General features: G+C 50.7%; 1 protein-coding gene across 1 annotated transcript; it reads right to left on the reverse strand.

The window, feature by feature from the left end:
• Positions 1-317: 317 nt before the first annotated feature.
• Positions 318-18,382, reverse strand: DISP3 (dispatched RND transporter family member 3). The gene is made up of 20 exons (XM_086476219.1): positions 17,455-18,382; positions 15,951-16,170; positions 13,667-13,803; positions 13,098-13,232; positions 12,713-12,873; positions 12,213-12,352; positions 11,290-11,435; positions 9,632-9,793; positions 9,053-9,214; positions 8,505-8,627; positions 7,756-7,892; positions 6,895-7,076; positions 6,318-6,448; positions 6,035-6,210; positions 4,892-5,018; positions 3,578-3,723; positions 3,070-3,229; positions 2,573-2,686; positions 1,414-1,580; positions 318-680 (listed from the first exon to the last, which is right to left on the reverse strand). Exons 1-20 carry the CDS (start codon positions 18,380-18,382, stop codon positions 318-320), a joined length of 4,017 nt encoding a protein of 1,338 aa, XP_086332345.1.
• Positions 18,383-18,686: the final 304 nt, after the last annotated feature.

Genomic DNA, 18,686 nt, shown 5'->3' on the forward strand with positions numbered 1-18,686 from the left:
AAAAAAAAAAGAAAAGAAAAGAAAAAAAAAGAAAAGCAGAAAGAAAACTGAGAGAAGGAGACCTCCTCCCCTCCTACTCACGGGCTGAAGTATTCCCTGGGCAGCCCTCACTGTCCGACATCCATCCATCATTACCCAAAATAAATACAAGTTCAGAGCAAAACCCATTAGAAAATAAAGTGCATCTGGAGTTGAAAAAACTTCTGGAAAAAGGGGATTTTTTTCCTCTTTTTTTTTCTTACAAAAAATATCCTTTAAAAAAAAGAAAAAAAGAAATGGAGCAAGAGGACAGAGCATGGGGGCTCTTGGCATAGGGTCTACAGGGCTGTCCCATTAGGGAGAGGGATCTTAAATCCACTCTTCAGCAGGGTGAGACAGATGCATAGACCCAGCAGGCCAGCAAGAAGCACCCCCACCACAGCCTTGAGGCAGGAAGTCCTGCTGCGGATGAAGGTGCCAGGCCCCATGATGCTCAGCAGGGCTGTGCTCACAGTTAATGTGTACAGGATGGAGACTCCTGTGTTGAGGGCCACGATCTTCCCAAACTTAGCGAAAGGGGCAATGATGCAGAAGAACAGCGGGACGGTGGCAATCACGGTGGTGACAGCGCTCGAGACAATTGCCACACCCACGTGACGGACTGCTTCAATTGTTCTCCACTGGCGGCAGGCTGTGGGGTCCTGGCAGAAGGGACAGCAGTGTTAAGGGGGAGTGGGGACAAGCACACGGGGCTGCACTAATGTTTTAGCCTTTGAGAGGGTGGCTTAGCTCATGGGGTCCTGGTCCAGGACAAAGACGCTGCATGAGTGTGGATCTGGACAGTTCATGCAGTCTTTAAGCACACTGGGCAAACAGCCATGAGGTTAAAACCCAGTAGAGGCAGTCTGCTGGATTTTGTGCCTCCTTTCAGCCACATCAGACTGACTGCTGGGCCTACACAACAAAGGCACTGCATGCAGACACTATACCTGGGATCAGAGATCCCCATGCTTTTGTGGTCTCCTTCTTCCCAAAGGAGGGAGAAGACGTTAACAAGGCTGGAGAAGACCTGGAGGTACACCACAGCATAGCAAGGCAATCTGCAGAGGTTACAGAATGAGTGTAGGGCCATCCCAGCACAAGACTGTCTTCACTAGGGCATGAAAGTGGGTTGCTTTGGACACAGCAGTGGCCAGTAAGAAAGGGACAACCATGTGGGTTGGACCCTCAGCTGGGTTTACTACACTCCAGTACATAAGCTCATACCAGTGTCTGACCAGTCGGCTGGACAAGCAGCCAGCATCCCAGGCATGCGGTGAGGGTGGCAAGATGCATCCCGCCTTGCCCACCAAGCCTTAGGTCCTGCCTCACAGCCGAGTGGCAAGGAGGGCACGGGGGGAAAGGATGCAAGGCTACAGGAAGAAAAGAGCTCACCTCTGCCTGGTGTAGCGGCAGGTTTTCCCCTGCCAGCAGGTAGCCCTCCACCAAGTGCACGCAGTAATCGACAGAGGAGCCAACGAGGATGGAGAGGGAAATGGCTTCCACAGCTCCCATTTCCCAGCCAGACCAGTACATGATGGTTACCACCAAGCAGACCACCCCTGTGTGAAGAAGGTCATGTTAGGCAAATTTAAAGGACTCTGGGACTGCTGCCCAGGCCTGCTGAGACCAGTCAATCACTGGGGAGTTTGGGATCATACCCCTGCAGGTCTGCACGCTAGCCAGTCTGAATCCTGTACACACTCCCTCCTGCCCACAGAGGCAAACACTTCCCTCACCTTCCCTTGTCAGTCAAGCAGGGAATCAGACCTGCTGGGGATAGCGAAGCACCTAGTTAAATATTAGGCAAACTGACAGACTGATGCCAATCTAGACCAATGCTTGCTAAAACAACCCAAGCTCAGGCAAGTGTGCATGCGTGCACACACGCACTACAGGAAAGATGGCCCTTTGTTTTGCTTGCCGGAGTTATACACAGGCTGAGCGTATGCTCAGGTTTTTCTTAAAGGCAAGAGTGATGTTGTGAGTCATGTGTGGGAGACTAAGTGGTTTTAAAATGATAGATTTGATTTTTAAACTGAGAAGTTTAGCAACACACTTAGACACCAATATCGTCAAATCACCAGCCAGGGAGAGGGAACTATTTACAAATTTGCTTCAAATACTACAAAACTGCTAAAATATTCAGCTTTTAAAATCTCCCACTGCTTGGAAACAGCAGCCATGGTGCAGATCCTTGGAAAGTAGTGCAATTGTTATTCAGAGCATGTGGAACTTAATCACATTATTATACATAACAGGCAGGGATGGCATTTGTGTAGCTAAAACCCTTATTTAAACAAATAGAAGGGATTGTGTAGATAAAACACACTGGGAATTAGACACACAAATCTACTTTCCCAATGAGGTTCCTGTGCATTTGTTGAGAGTGTCTCCTGTTCACCTAGATGTATCGGGACTGGCTCCTGGAAAGCCAAAAGGGTTTAGACAGAGTAAGAGCAATTCAGTTCAAATCACCAGAGACTCAGCAGTGCCACAACCCACCCACTTCAGACATAGGGAGAGCCTGACACATCGGAATTGATGTTTTTACCTAAAATGCTGAGCAGCACTGGCAGCAGGAGGAGGATGTGAGTGGTAAACACCGCCACTGCAGCCACACAAATAACCAGCGAGAGGACGAGACCGTACAGGGCGCTCTGCACTCCTGGAAGAAAAGAGCCACCTAATTTGACTCCTGGAAGGTGACAGCTGGGATGAGAAAGGCACTGTGTCCCTGTTGGCAACAAGGCAGGCAGGGACTCACACTGGGGTAGATGGGAAGAGGAGGATGAAAGTGGAAAGTAGGTGACCAATATCTTGCCTCTCACATCAGCAGGGCAGAGTTCCTTCCCTTCTCTATTTCCCTGGGCTCTGCCTAGGATTTTGACAGTATATGGTGCTTGGGGCAGAAACAGGCTTTAGGAGTTTGCACAGCAATGGCAAGGGACTGAAGATATAACACGTGCCCATCAGATGGGACAGAGTGTGCTCTGAAGACCTATCAGAGAGTGTGGGCTCCTCAGGGAGAGAAACATGGCAGTCACTTGCCTATAATCTCCATGAAGATCTGCTTCCAGTGCTCACAGGTCTGGAAACCGTGCCGGAGAGCAGAGCCCTCTGGGAAGAGCTGGAGTTGCTGCTGCAGGAATGTCTCCCATTTCAGGTAGTCAGCATATGTCTGGAAGGAAGATTTCCCTTTGTAGGTTGTCTGCAAGAAGATGAACAAGTTATTCTCGTGTCCTGCTCTTTGGGGCAGGGTATGCATGGCAAGTGAAGAGGTAGAACAAGCCAGCTGGAGTTGCAGCACCAGGCAGAACTGGCAGTGGCAGATGGGCAAATCTGCCACCAGCTCTTTGCCTGAGCTCTCACGGTAAGAGTGAATTGTGGCACAAGCAGCCACTTCTAGCAACTTGTGCAGGCATCTGTCTGCAACAAGGCACAAACACTAAATTATGGCTGCAAATTAAAGTGGCCAGTGCAGCAAGAGCAGAGCTAAACCCCCAGAAGCCACGAGAAGAAACTGTCACAAGGGTAGACGGCGATGCCATGTGCTCACCGATTCAAATGCCATGGAGATCCACTGCACCTTCCCATCCTTCACCCCTACTGCCCCATGAGAGAGCTGTCCGGGCAGCAGGTTTGGCTCAGGGATGTTCTTGCACTCAGGGTGCAACATCTGCAGAAAGGAGGAGATGCTGTAACCTGGAGAGAAAGAAAGAGCAAGTGATGGAGGACAGGACAGGGAAAGCAAGCACATTGGAGCAAGAGGAAAAAAAAAAAAAAACCAAGAGAAAGTTGCAGGCCCCATTTGTCAGCAGCTGCTTCCCCTTGCAACTTTGACTTGCCAAAGCCTTTGAGGTCTCAGCACCAGAGCCCTCAGCTGCTGCTAGCTTGAAAGGGCACTCTGTGCCAGCAGTGCTGGACAGGACACTACCACTGCTGTTTGCCCCCAGCTGTCAGGAAGCAGTACAAACAGCAAGCGCTGAGGAGCTGTCTGCCTGGCCTGGCAGGGATTTTCTCCAGGCATGAGATTGGCTTTTGGCCTGAAACCAATACACACTTCCTAGACTCAGCTCCACAACCTTGTGACCTCTGAAGTTGGAAGACGCAGTCACTGGTCAGGTATGTGAAACCACAGGGGCAGGGAGTATCACAGCAAGATCAGGTGTAATTTGCTGGTTATTCAGGAGTTACTAAGAAGTTATTTACTTGTCCAAAAGATTGTAAGTTTATCACAAGCAACACCCATGACCGGAAAGAACAGATGCAATTCTGTTCTTATCTTCACTGGATTAAATCCTGAAGAATATGTCCAGTGTGTGTGGAGTTAAAGAGACTGTTTCTCTTTCTCATCTCTCACAAAGCACAACCAGGGCACGTTCTAGAAGGGTAAAGCTGCCTTGGGAAGAAAAGGAGGCAGCAAGAAGCAGCCACCCTTTCTGGTTTGCTGTTGAGGACCCCAGCTCAAACACACACTGCTGCAAGCAGAGCTGCAGAACAGGAGTCTAACATTGCTGTCCCACTTGCTGTGTATTTCTCAACCCCAAAACGACTGGCACAACACATGGAGGCATGAGGTGAATGGTCCATGGAGATGGGAGTTGTGACTTAAGCCAGGTGGAAACAGGCAGAGCTGTGCTGCAGCCAGGTCAGGAGAGCTGACTGCTGAGAAACACCTCTCTTCCCTGCACTGCCTGCATTTATCATCGACTGGTACCTCCCTTTCCCTTCCCTGCTTCATCAAGCTGGGATCTGAAAGTTCATAAGCCCTCAGCAGCCACACTCCTCAGACTGGAGGGTGAGAACCAGCCTCCACCCAGGGAACCAGGATCTCCCCAAGGACCCTGTGGGTGGCGTTAGTTCTACCTACCAGAGGGCAGGCACTGAGCCCCTCCTGGCTTCACCAGCTCAGTGTTGCTGGCAATGGCTTTGCAGAGGCGGCACAAGTTGCCAATCTCTTTGAAGAGGTCGAAGCTGTCATCATAGATAACGCTGCCCTTTCACAAGGAGACACAACAACAAGAGCACCACACGTGAGGCATATGCACAGCAACTGGCACAAAAAGGCAAAACTCAAGTCCTCTCCTGGCTACACAGCCTGGGACTAGCTTATACAGACCACAGGTTATACGGTGAAAAAACCCATCAGACATCTTTCCCTCACCAGACAACCCAGGAAGAAACTACATGCTCCCCACCAAGCCCCTCTCCAAAAGAGTCAGGCAGTATGACAGGCACTGATAACTGAATAGCCACCATGCCATGCCCAAAACCACTAGGGTCTGCCTAATGAGCAGCTCTGAATCCCCAGCAGTGCCCAGCAAGAAACTCCAGCTTTCTGCTTGCTCCACTAGCCTGCATTTCGCATTGCCTCCCCTCCAGAGCAAACAGGCAAAGGCTGATTCTGCACAGTGTCCCTAAATCAGAAGGCAGGAAGGACAGCAGAAAGCTGAAGTGCATCTGCCAAGGGACCAGAGTGAAGCATAATTTTTCTGGGGAAACACTGTGAATGTGTCAAGGTATCAGATCTGGGAGGCAAGCTGTTTCTGGAAAAGTCACATTTAGTAACCTTTTCCAGAGTAACTGATTTGTACTTTTTCATGTTAGTATCTCATAACAAGATAAACAATCACAGAAAAGTATCTGTTCCCTGGATCTTGAATTTGTAGTGAGATTTTCATAGTGAGCTAGAGATAGGTTTGCCTCCAAAATCCTCAGGAAAGCCAGATTTAGATTCAAAATTAGAAGGTTAAATATTGCACTCAGAAAGGGATTTTCTGAAAAGTCTGAAGTGATTTCAGTAAGTGCTTCCTGATCTCCATTATTTGTGAATTTGCTAAAACAGAAATGTACTTTTGGCTCATCACAATGCTACCATCTCTGCTATTCCATCTGTCTAGACCGTGGGACCGTGCTGCCTGGGCTGTGGGGATTAACTAAACACCATCCAGGGAAGCTGTCCTTCATGCACCAGCCCCGAGCATGCCTGTCCAGCATGCCAGAATGTGTGTACCATGTCTCCGATGACGTGGTTGTCCAGACGTCTCGTGCGATTAACACCTCTGATACCAAACACTACGAACACCATGGCTCCTGTGTCTACCAGTGGCCGCACCGCTGGCTTCCCGCAGCCCGTGTTCATGCAAGGATTAAATCCAGAAGTGGCTGACAGCTTTGCTTTGGGTACTGCTGTCAAATACAGAAGAAAGGTTGGTTACATCAGAAGGTGGCAAAAAACGGTCTGACTCTCTGGACCTGATAGCCAGACATAGCTGAACAGATCCTCATCAGCTTACCTTTCTCGCTGGGAACATAAAGGATGCCTTTGGTGGGTCCATCTGGGCTAGAGCTGAGAAGACAGCCAGGAGGTGCCACACACACTCGGCCATGGTAAGGGGGCTTGTGCGACTGGGCAAAATACAGTTTCCTGCGCAGCAAAGAAAGTTTGTCATGGGGGACCAGAGGCAGTAAAGGCTACGTGTCCAAAGCATTACATGGAAACAGACATTCTCAAGGACAGAAGGAAAGGAAAAGGTGAGCAACCTCATCCCTAGCCATTGCATATGCTGTGCCTGTTCAGCCCAAGAGTTCAGGTGGGGAAGGGCAAGACCAAGATCAGCAATGACTCTTTGCCACCCAAAGAACCCCCCCCTGTCACAGTCCCGCACCTGTCAAGTCTTTGGCACATTAATGATGCTATGGGCCTGCAAAATAACTTTGCAAAGATGGGGCACATTTGCAGCAAAGCAAGTCTTGGGGCCACAGACATCACCAGCTGAGGGCAGGACTGGCACTGGACATTAGGTGTCCCATATCAGCCGCTCAGCTGTGCTGCTCCTGCTGCCTGGCCCCGAGCAGGTTTTGGAAGGTTACCGTGTTCGCTGCTGCTCCTTGGCGGCCACGTAGAAACTGAAGTCGAACTTCCAGCCTCTCTTGGTGTCACAGGACAAGGTGGTCATCATCCACTTCCTGGGGCTCGTCTGCTTAAGCAGCCCTACTGTGGACACACAAGCTGTCAGCTTCCTGGTGAAGTTACCGAAAGGCACTCTATACACCTAAGCAATGGATTAATGAAAACAGACACTTAACTCCACAGGGTTGCAGCCTGTTGCACATTAGCATCACACACTCCCCTCCTCCCTGAGCACTGGCACAGCCACACAGAATGAGCACTGCAGGCACAAATCCAGCCAGCCCCCAGCCTGCCTCCTTCCTAGGGCTGGTCAGTGTGTGATGGGACCCCTCACCACCCCCATTCTCTGTGGCCTAGGCTGAATGGTGGCTGCTCTGTCTGGGGTGAGGGACATCTGAAAGCGAGTGGGGGTGTGTGAGTCCAATACGGCCTGGGCACAAGCAGTGCTGCCTGCTCGCCTGTGTCTGTGGATGGACAGAGAGACGCAGTGGGAATCCAGCTGTCTCAGCAGCAGTTTCTACCAGAATGAGCTGAGCTGATGATGCCAGGCCTCATCTGATCTCCACAGACACCCACACTTCTGCTCCCATTGCTGATACTCACATCACAACAGCAACAGCTAAGTACTGTGGCACTGCGAGGCATATTCTTTAACGATGCCAGGCACAATGCCCTCCATGTTAGCTACCTTACTGCAACGTCCTGCAAATTTCACCCTGAGCTACCTAGGACCCCATGGAGAGACAGGAGGAGGCTCTTGTGCTCACCTGTTGAGTGCTGCACTCTTGATAGAGGAGTCCAGCATCCCTGGACTGACTCACCTGGAATGAAGGCACCTCCCCGTCTCCCGGTGACACCATCTGCCAGGGGGCAGGGACACTGGCATTGAGCGAGAATCTGTAGATGGCTGGCCTTCCCTTGCTTCTGGACTTGGAGATATACACAGTCCCCTGGAGATCTGAAGAAAACAGAGGGCATGAGGGCTAGTGGCACTCCTCAGTCAGCAAATCCTACAGACATGGGCAGCAGCAAAGGAGGGTTTTTCTGGTGTCTGCTGTCTCCTCTGGGGCAGCAGGCACAGCCTCTGCCTTCTAGCAGCACAGAACACCTTTCAAAAGATTTTCAAAAATATATCCTGAGCTGCAGTAATTCCTGATGGCTTATTGATTCATGTCATCCTGGGACCTGGCCCAATAACTCTATCTTCAAAATCCCCTGCAAAGCAGGCTGAATTTACTTTCCTCGCAGCCTGCCAACAACATTGTGAAACAAGACTGGGATGGCAAAGCTCTGAGCTCCTGGCCCTGTACTCAGATCAGAGGGCTTTGTCACTAGACTGTACTGCCACCTGGGTTATAGGACCACGTCGCAGAGACCTGTAGTCATTCAGGGAAAGGGGGTTTGTAATGATGCCCTTTCCATCCAGCACCAAGATAAGGCTCAGGAAGGCAGGGTCTGAAGAGAATTATTCCCCATCAGCTATCCAGAGATCATACAATTTAGTTTTTACCCAAGTGGATCCTTGGGCCCTGGACCCAAATGTGGTCAGTGTAATCACGCCCCCACTCACCTTGCTGCCCTGTATCACTTATGCTCCCTTTGCTTCCCCAAGGTGACCCTGAGCCCCTTTTCTTTTTTTCCAAGGAAGTTCGGATGTTGTTCTGCAAACTGTGGGGCTTTTCCTGAAACAAACCTGTCCCACAAGGTTAGTCAGGGAGGAAAGAGTGGATGGCATGACAAGAGACCAACCGGAACGTTCTGCGCACACCATGGACTCTGCAATTAACACCAAACTCTAAGCAGAGAACACAGAGCCACAGACCCCCAGCTCATCACTGGCACATGACCAGCGCTACAAATGAAAGTAGTCAGTTTTCATGGACTATAAAGGAGTTGCTCTAGCAGAAACACTCAGGCAGTTCCTGGCTAAAGCAGGAAATACTTTTCAAAATCCTCCACTCCTACAAGTAATTCAACCATCCCACTCCCAATCCCTTCAATGGAGCCTGTCCAATAAAACATTTGAACAACTTAGGCCTCTCCCTCATGTTTCAGCTCCTCCACCCCAGGGCTTAGGCCAGGCGGCACCCGCTGTGGTCTGGGGACCAGCACTCTCACCTGAGCAGGTAATGCAGGAGATGCCTTCGGCACTCAGGTTGTACTTCAGGTCTAGCAGCACCTGGATGTTAGTGTCTGGCCGGAACAAGACTGGAGCACGGCTAGCTGGATGGAGGCGGCTAGCAAAGAATATTGACAGGAGCAAAACAAGGAGAAAGACCCCTGCAAGGAGAAGCCCAGGTAAGTGTGTGGGACCCTACAGGCATCTTGCACTTAGGACATACTCAGACAGCAGGGGTGTGGCAGAAAGACGGTATTTTCAACAGCAATAAGGAACAGCTCTCTTAAGCACACTGGCAGCTGGGCTTTCTTGTAATGAGCCCCATGCTTGGAAAACCCCCATCAGGACATGCCATTTCAGGTCTGAGTGAAAGGAGGGGGATGGAAAAGTCTCAAAGTTCCTCATACAGTTCCCTTAGGGACTGACTGTTGTGGGGACACTCTCCATGGAGTTCAAAGCCATCTACTATGCCGCTTTTCTCAACCTCTTGTCAGTAATAATCAAGGCTTAGGGACTGATGGAGATGCTGGCAACCCCTCTAAAATCCATGCAAATGGAATACGCCCCTCCTTCCTTACCCACAATCACCCATCTGCTCTTCACTGCAGACCACAGCACCCAGTGTTCCAGCAGCTCCTGCAGATGACTTATCAAGTGACCCCGGTTGCTCTTCTCTGTAGGGAGCTGCAGATTCTCTGGCATCACAGATACCAAGGGGACGTCCCCCATTTCCAGGGAGACTAGAAAGAGAGAGAAATCAAAGGCAGTCTCAGTGCTCACTGTCATGAGTGTCTCTCATAGCTTTTTGCTCTCCTTTACAAAATCTTCTGCAAGGTGCTGTACAACTCACTCAAGCTAAAGAGATGGAGTAAGACTCAGGCAGAGGCAGTGACTTCCCAGGATGTCATAGGAAGCGTCTTTGTCAAGTCACTGCCATGTGACAGCTACACTTCTAAATCCATAGCTCAGTCCAAAGCCTATGCTTCAGGCTAGTCTTCCTCTGCTGGATCCAACTAACGTAGGCCACAGGGTCACAGGACACTGCATACTTTTGGGGCCAACCAAAATTTATCCCTATCCCACTTACTTAGTCTTACAGCTAATTACACACAGCTGACCTCTTCCTGACTGCAGTCTGGCTCCTATCTGATCTCTTTATTCCAGCTCAGGGGTGCTTAGGAAACTGCCCTCTTCTCTACGGGTGAGAAATGGGCACCTGCTGTAGTGGGGTCAAAGCGTGCCTGCCATGCTGTACGTCTGACCCACAAACCATGCTTGGTCACCAGCTGGAACAAGCTGCTTTGCTTCTGCACAAGTTACCTCATGCCCAGGGGCCCCTGGAGACAAGCATCCTGCTGTTCACTCTGCTCAAGGGAAGGGGTTATTTCCATACATTACCATTGCAGGTGGCTCTGGCATACTAAGGGAACCTCTCGTGCACCGCGGTGCCAAAGCTCAGTTGTCTGCCTGTCAAAGGCAGCTCAGAGCCTACTCTGCAGGGAGAAGGTCCGCATGCTGCTGTGGGGTTGATGGGCGCTCAGCCATTGATCCATTTGCCTCCAGTTCCAGTTTGCTGCCAGGCCTGAAAGCTACTCATTACCCAGACCACTTCCACTGGGGGTTTTAAAAGGAAGAGATCCCAGCAAGTTTTAAAAGCCAAGTACAACAGAGCATGACCCTGTAAGCGTCCTTATCTTCGATCAGGTCTAGAAGGATTATCCTCTGCTAACAACAGATAGGGAATTTCTGGGCTCTTTTTCTACGTGGTCTCAGGCAAGTCACTTCCCTATTCTTGCCATGACAGAGGAGATGCTCTGAGGAGGTGATGCTGGAGAATAACAAAGTGTTCTCTCGCCTGCTTCTCAAATGCAGTGCTCTGAATGGCAGGGAAGAAGGAAAAAGTCTTTACTCAAAGGTGAGCTGTCCTAGTGCTATGGATTAGATGTTTCATGGCTACATCCATGTCACAGTCAGTGATTCTGGCCAGGAAGTACAATCCATGTTAGACCCCAGAGGATTAGCAGTAGTTAGAAAGCATGTTATCGACACCCACTGAAGATCTCAAAGCAACCTGCAACCATTAGTGAGTTCAGACTCCTACAACCTCCTGTGACAGCACCATATCCAGCTTAAAAGTAGGGAAACTGAGGCATGGATCAGTGGCAGGGACAGGAAGCACTGCAGGATGAACAGGGCAGTGTGGTCCCCCTGAAGGCACTACACAGCAGGCACATACCAGGCTCCTCCTCCACACTGAGTAGTGGGATGTCATCGTCAAGATAGGGAAGCGTCTCTCTGCCTGCTCTGGAGGTGGCCTCCGGGGCGATGAAGAGATCTTCAGCCAGGTGCAAGGCACTCTTTTTGGTGCACTTCCGACTACAGCTGGATCGGAGCAGGGAAGGAGACAAAGGCATGAGTTTTAAGCCACACACCCTGCACAGAGTTACCAGTGGGCTCCTTCAGTGACAAGGAGAGCAGCAACAGCCTGCTCCAATTACTTGGAAAGACAACAGGCACGGCCATGAGCAGTTTCCATCGCTAAGTGCTGAGAGGTCAGGGGCTGAGCTGCTGTGGCAAAACAGTGCAAGCTGGGCTGGATACACAGCGCAGGGCTGAGCCATGAACAGTGGGCGCTGAGCGACGGGAGTTTCAGCAGTTCATCTCCCTGCTAATGAATTAAATCAGGCCAGGTCATCTGCACTGCTAAAGAGCAGTGGAAGGGGAAATGTGCTGACTTGCAAATACAAATCTGCATGCCTTGCTTGTGCTCACAGGCAGGAGCAATGTCTGCCTTGCAGGGCTTGCGTCTCCACAGCTTGAGGATTTAGCTGTGCAGTCAGTGCTCTGAGGACGCAAAGGACTCCGATACTCCATGGGACTCAACAAAGAGGTATGACTGGCATTGCAGAGTCTGGCCCGTGGGAGGCACCTGTGCCTACACCAGGGGGAATGAGACTGGGACCTGGCCCTTCCATTTTGCTCCAATCTGGAATGGCAGAAGTTAATTTCCCTTCTGTTAGAGACTAACGGGGCATCTCAAAGCCAAGCTGCCTGAGGGGGATGAGGATAACTGAGAGCATAGGGCAGGGATTTGCACACTGCCTTGGCCATGAGTTCCACAACAACTTTCCACCCACACAAGGAGGCTCCAGGGCTCACCTGGTTTGGCAGGAACTCTCTAGTGGAGACACATAAAGGGTCCATATTCCAAGAGCAGCTGGCATGGTGAAGAGCACAGCTACCCAGCAGCAGGACACAATCAGTGACATGAAGAGTCCAAAGTCATGCACGGCTGGGATCTACACGAAGAGAGAGAACATACAATCAACTGAGGCAGAAGACCTGGAGAGACACCAGGCTAAAAAGAGATATCTGGAGGAACCTGAGAATAGCACATGCTGACCTCAGACATGGTAGTCAGCAAACCTGGCAGGTAAAGAGCTGAGCCACTGGATCCTGTTTGATCAGTGGCAGAGGAAATACTGCCTTGGATGCTGATACAGGGAGAGTGTCCACTGCCTCCGTAAGGGACAGCCCTCTAGGGCAAGCAAGTCCAGCCCCCCTGTGCTGGAGGAGAGGACAGAAAGATGGTGCTGACACCTCTCTATTAGGCCCTCTGGCAGAAACAGAAAGCCCCAAATCCCAGAGCTGCAGGGTACCTGAGAGAAGATGTTGGCAGCATATGCTGCAGCTGTGGTCAGGGAAGTGAAGAAGGTGGCCTTCCCTGCTGTCTGGATAGTGTGGATCATGCGCAGTCGCAGGTCCTTGAGGTGGGTGGCTTGGCGGTAGGTGTTGATGAAAACAAAGACATCATCAACCCCTGGGAAAAGAGGGGGCAGATTTTGATACTTTGATCACAGGAGGGACATATGCTAAATATCTAATTTCCCCTAAACATCTGACCTGCGAAGATTTCACTTACAGGTAATGAAGGGAAAGGGCTTGAAAATTCAATCTGCATTTGCCACCATCACCTTTCTCTCTCCTGCAGGCAGGAGTTATGGCAAGGCAACACAGGTAAGTTTTGAGTAAGGACATGCTTACCAATCCCCACGATGACAAAAGCAGCCACACCATTGAGTATACCCAGATACTGGATCCCAAATACGACGTGGTACAGGAACAGAGCCACCAGGCAGCTTAGCCCAATACTGGCAATGCCAAAGAATGACAGGAACACTATAGGAGGAAAGGAACATGGAAAAAAATTGTACTGCTGGCCACCCCCTGGCAGAACAGACACCTAGCACCTGCCCTGTCAGGATACTGGTTCCCAGGAGTGTGTGGTGACAGAGAATAGCTCAGGGCTGCAAGAGTATCACTTGCAGATTCCTTCCCATGAGGACCATCCATGAAATTCCATCAGCTTTACTCCAGCATTAGTAAGATGGGAATTTGCATCTTATTCTTGTTCTGCTGTGAGCCTTCCCCCCACCCTGCCCACAAATCTCTGCTCTGGAGAACCAGACTTGCATGATCTTCCGCATGCTGCTGTGACACAAAGCCAGGCTGGTGTCAGGGCATCAGAGCCTCTCCTGGGGCTTGCAGAGACACAGGGAGTCACAGCACATTTGGATTTGTGTGAGAGCAGGGCAGCCGTAACTACAGCCTACCTGAGCAGGACGTAAGGATGTAGACCAAGACAGCTATGCAGCTACTGCTGATGAAGGCCAGCAACATGTCATTGTTGAAAGTCTTCCTCACTTCATAGTCAAACAAATCCGTCCCTCCATACAGCACCTGGACCTTGCTAGGGTGGGAACATATGAAGGAAGGGAGAGGAGTAGGCACAGTTGAGTGTAAGGGGAGCAGAGCAAGGGATTTAAAGCACAGTGTCTCCCCCAGAGCCAAAGTCACTGCTCTAATAAATTTGGCAGTTCTCTGAGGAAACAGCTCAGAGTGGTGAAAGCAGGTTGAACAAGGTTCCTGCTGGAGCTGAAGTTCACACAAGAAGGAAGAAAAATAAAAGAGCAGGTCTAATATTTTTGAAATTCCAGTGCATGGTGGGTCTTTGGTACTAATAGACAGCTCCTGAAGCCTCAAAAGCCAATTCTATCTGGAATCCTAATCATTGCTTATTATATTAAGCACAAAGGTAATAACCAGCAGACGCAGGCAGAGTGAGAGCTTATCAGAAACCATATTATTTACCAGCTTCTGCTTCTGGAAGCAGGCTCTGGGAGGAAGTAATCCAAGATAATTTAACCAGGAGTTAATGCACCATAGGAGGCTATCAGGAATCTGAGCTTCAGAACCAAGCCTTGGCCCCAGTCCCTATGGTGTCCCATAACTGCAACCCACTCTTCCAGTCCACTACTGAGAACACTCTGTGGCTGCCTGCTTTCAGGGCCAGCTGCATTTCACTTCGCTTTTGAGGACTGGTATCCCTTCATTCTATTGAGATTCAGAGCAGTAGAGAGCTGGAGACTGAGGAGGTACACTGACACTGGGACTCACTGCCTTCCCTCAGCTGTCTGGATACTGGGCTACTCTTTTAGCCGTTTTAGCTTGATGTTACCACCTCCCTCTCACAAGCACTGAGCAAATCTCTATTCAACCAAAGTCATACAGACCTGGTGGTGAAAAAAGCCTTAATTTCCTGAAACTTATCCTGCCCTGAAACTCCCCTTCTCATCTCTCTGTACAAAGAGCAAACACTTCTGGAAGGAATTACATTGGCATGAGCAACAGCAGAATCAGATGCCTCAAGTAAGGACTATTTCACCCCCTGCATCAGACCAATTGGGCCAAATTCAGACCAGGAAGGCAGAGAAGCAGCTCTGATGGAGCCAGTGAGATGGAAGCAAATGGATCCAACGCCAGATAGAGGCTGAGTGGTGTCCTAGTATTGGCTAGGACAGAGTTAATTTTCTTCCTAGGAGCTGGTATAGTGTTTTGTTTTGGATTTAGTATGAGAAAAATGTTCAGAACACACTGATGTTTACAGTTGTTGCTAAGTAGTGTTTATACTAGGTCAAAGACTTCAAGTAAGAAGGCTGAAGGGGCACAAGAAGTTGGAAGAAGACACAGCCAGGACAGCTGACTCAAACTGGCCAAAGGAATATTCCTTACCATATGATGTCATGCCTAACAGACAAACTGGGGGGGAAGGGTGGCCAGGGGCTGCTGCTCAGGAACTGACTGGGCATCAGTCAGCTAGTGTAAGCAATTGCATTGTGCATCACTAGTTTTGAACATTCTAATCCTTCAATAATAACAATAATAATTAGTAGTAGTAGTATTAAAAATTATTATTATAATCATCATCATTATTATTTTCTTCCTTTTCTGTCCTATGAAACTGAATTTATCTCAACCCACGAGTTCTGCTTTTTTTCCCAGTTCTCTCCCCCATCGCACTGGTGTGGCGCAGTGAGCGAGCAGCTTGGTGTTTAGTTGCCGGCTGGAGTTAAACCACGACAAATGGCAAGGCAGGCACTGGATTCAATCTTTGGCTCCCCTTCATCGTCTCTACTGATGTTTCTGGTGTGTTGCTGCAGTAGGAAGTGGCATTCAAGGGAAGCATATGAGTGGTTTTCTGCCATATGCTCCCCACCCTCATTCACAGCACTGTGCCCGAGTCCAACTTCAAAGGAGATGCTGCTTCTCCTTCATCTGGACCATTACTCCACGGCCACTGTTCGAGACTGACCAGCAGTCTGAGCTGGCACGCCAAGCCTTCTGTGCTTTCCAGGTGAGACTGAATGCTGCAGGGCTATCAGCACAGAGCAGGCACGTCTGCCTCGCAGAAACCTTGAGACAGAGCTTTTACACCCCAAGGGCCTACTCCTTCCACTCCTTTAGCGCAACAGAAAGGACCGTCCTCTCCAATCTCTGCCTTTGCCTGCTCTTGCCCAGTCCCAGCCAGGCACCTGTCCTGCCTGCACAGACCCTCACCTTGTGGATTGCTTGGCCAGCATGGCCACGTAGGTGATGACAAAGTTCTGGAACTTGCGCCGCTGCTCCTCCCAGCGGTCCTCCACCGAGTAGTAGTTCGGCAATGGTGCCCCAAAGAGGATTTCGCTCCTCAGCAGGGAGCTCTTCATGTTCTCAGCGGACAAGCCCTCATCCACATACCAATAGAATTCGGGGTGGGTCATAGCCAGCTCCAGGGACCCTGTGGAAGAAAGCAGTGCCACTTTTGTTAGGTCCTGCTTAGTTGACTTGGCAAGGCACAGAGTCCAGTCTGGCAAAGGGAAACTGGGAGTGATCCTGTTTTTAATCAGAGTGATGCTGACTGCTGCTGCCCTGCAGAGAGCAAGGAGGGCTGGGGAAAGCTGGACTGCAAAGACTCACATTCCGCTTCTGCTTTGTGACTCTGCTTGCGTTGTTGCCTACATACAGTTTCCCATCAGGGACGCATCCTCCACCAGACTGTGATCTGAACCACAGCTCCCCCAAGCAGCAATGCACACAAAATCCCCATCAATACTCCCACTGCTGGATGCACTTAGTTCTCCTACATTGGGCCAATATTTACTCCATCACACTGGGAGGCACAAGAGCTAAACAACACCCATGCAAAATGAGGAGTCCAGGCTCTGCTGTGACGTGGTACCTCTGCCATCTGATGGGACGGATGCAGAGATGGAGGCACGAAGCTAGTTCCGAGTAAGAGACACTGCCTGTCTACCCCCAAAATCCAAGTTCCCTCGAGTTCACACCAGAAAGACCCAGAAACTACACTCTTTCCCATTTTGGTAGCAGAACGGTTACTCAGACTGAAGCAGATGGAGTTAATTCTTTGCCTGCTCCCTGTACGGCTCATGGACAGCTATCATCTGCAGCCTGTGCTTGGGAGACAGATGGAGGCTTCATCCCACAGCCACATCACACCCACAAACTGCTCATGATTCACCTCTTTTTCACCATCCAGAGCCTCTGTTCTACTAGAGGAGCATAGTACAGGGTATGGAGCTGGGAAGAGGCAGCAGGGCCTTCCTCCTCCTCTCCTTGTAGAAGCCTTTCCAGCTGGTGACTCACAGGCTGCCTTCCAAGCTCCAGAGCAGCCCACAGACCTCTTTTGTCTGCTCTATGGTGCAGGGAAGCTCATCCCTATCGTCTGTCCAAGACTTGACATTCCTCTAGTTAATGACAGTTATTTGCAGGGGACAAGGGTCAGGGTCAGTAGAAGGCATCTGTACTGACTCCCCCTCATTTGTCCCTTTTGCTCACATGGGGCCTGTGTGACCCATGACTGGAGTTGCAGGGGCTTTGCTGAAAGGGTTGAAAGGGGGCCCCAGTGCAGAAAAGACGATTCCTCAAGGCACAAGATGGCAGCATCTTCCTCTCTGCACAAGGCAGTCACCCCTCTTAACTGCACACCAGTAAGCGACCACCTGAATTTGCAGGAGATGTATGCCTTAAACATACCAGCCCTCACCCACGGCCCTCAGCTTACCTTGGATGTCAGCAAGGTCTTGTCCCATGCCATCATAGTAAATCTTCCCTCCTCTCTCAGTGGGGAAGAAGTAGGTCATGAGGGAGCTGGGAGGGGAGCAGTAGGAATAGGAGCCCAGAGGCAGGTCCTTCAAGACCTCGTGGGGCTTCCAGCAGAACTCTCGGAAGCGAGGGTGGTCCATGATCTTGCGCTCAACCTCATGGATGGTAACAAGGCGCTCAGTGGTGAAGATGTTGTTTTCAGAGTCCCCCCGAGCCAGAAAAATGAGCTCGATGCGCCAGTGGGCATGTGTCTGCGTGTTGGCACTGATGTAAGTGCTGGAGTAGTCCCAGCGTGGGGCACCCCTCCCAATTCGGGAAGTCCGGTTTCCTGGGTTCAGGTGGGCATAGAACTTGGGGGAACTCCTCCTGCCCTCTGGGGTGCTGCGCTTGACCCGTGCGCTGACCCCGAGATGTGAAGCATTGAGGCGAAGCTGCTGGAGCTGCTCAAAGATGAGCCTCTGCAGGGTTTCAGAGGTGAAGTCAGCCAGGTCCCGGCGGTTCCTCCCCCATGACCCAAACTGCGACTTGAGGGCCAGGGCAAGCGCATCAAAGCGCTGAGAGGACTCGTGGTTGCGGATCTCGAAAGCATTGTAGGAGATGTCAATATCCAGGGCTGGGTAGTGGAGGAACATGACAACAGCAAGCACAGCAGGGATGGCACAGCCCAGGAAAAGGATGAAGCCGGCGCAGTATGGGTTGGTAAATACCCAGCCAACAATATTCCAGAAGCCAGACACCGGCAGTGTGACATGCAGGGGCCTGACTCTGCATGGGCTTTTCCCACACAACAGAACACCCTCTCGCCTCTTCCGGGAGCTGAAGGCTACCTCTTCATCTTCCTCGTCTAGCCAGGCATCCTGTAACAAGGGGTCATCCTCTGTGTCCATGTCCAGCTCCTGCACAAAGCAGTAGAGAAAAGCAGTCAGCAAGGCCCAGCAATGGGTGTCACCAGGCACAGCCATGAATCCATGGCAGTTGCCAAAGCGTCTCAGCAGCAGAGCCAGGGAGAGAGGCATGCTTCATCTCTCTCAGCTCTGCACCCTCAGCAGCAAAGCATGACTCCTTTCAAACCCCACAGATTTGCTACAGCCACTGAAAGAACAGGTGCACCACGGGGTATCCCACACCCTGCCTGGCAGAGGAACCCGAGAGGGGAGAAGTTCAAATGATGGTCCCAGAGTTCAGTGCTGT

This window comes from Leptosomus discolor, chromosome 20 (assembly GCF_034619465.1).
Source record: "Leptosomus discolor isolate bLepDis1 chromosome 20, bLepDis1.hap2, whole genome shotgun sequence".
Taxonomy (NCBI): domain Eukaryota; kingdom Metazoa; phylum Chordata; class Aves; order Leptosomiformes; family Leptosomidae; genus Leptosomus; species Leptosomus discolor.

What these genes read in the sequence shown, in the direction of transcription:
- DISP3 (XM_086476219.1), bottom strand. Translation starts at nt 18,382, where the DNA reads ATGGACACAGAGGATGACCCCTTGTTACAGGATGCCTGGCTAGACGAG. An exon ending in GGGAGGTGCCTTCATTCCAG is followed by an intron (nt 7,077 to 7,755) that starts GTGAGTCAGTCC and finishes TCCATTGCTTAG; the next exon opens with GTGTATAGAGTGCCTTTCGG. An exon ending in GATCTTCATGGAGATTATAG is followed by an intron (nt 2,687 to 3,069) that starts GCAAGTGACTGC and finishes CTTTTCTTCCAG; the next exon opens with GAGTGCAGAGCGCCCTGTAC.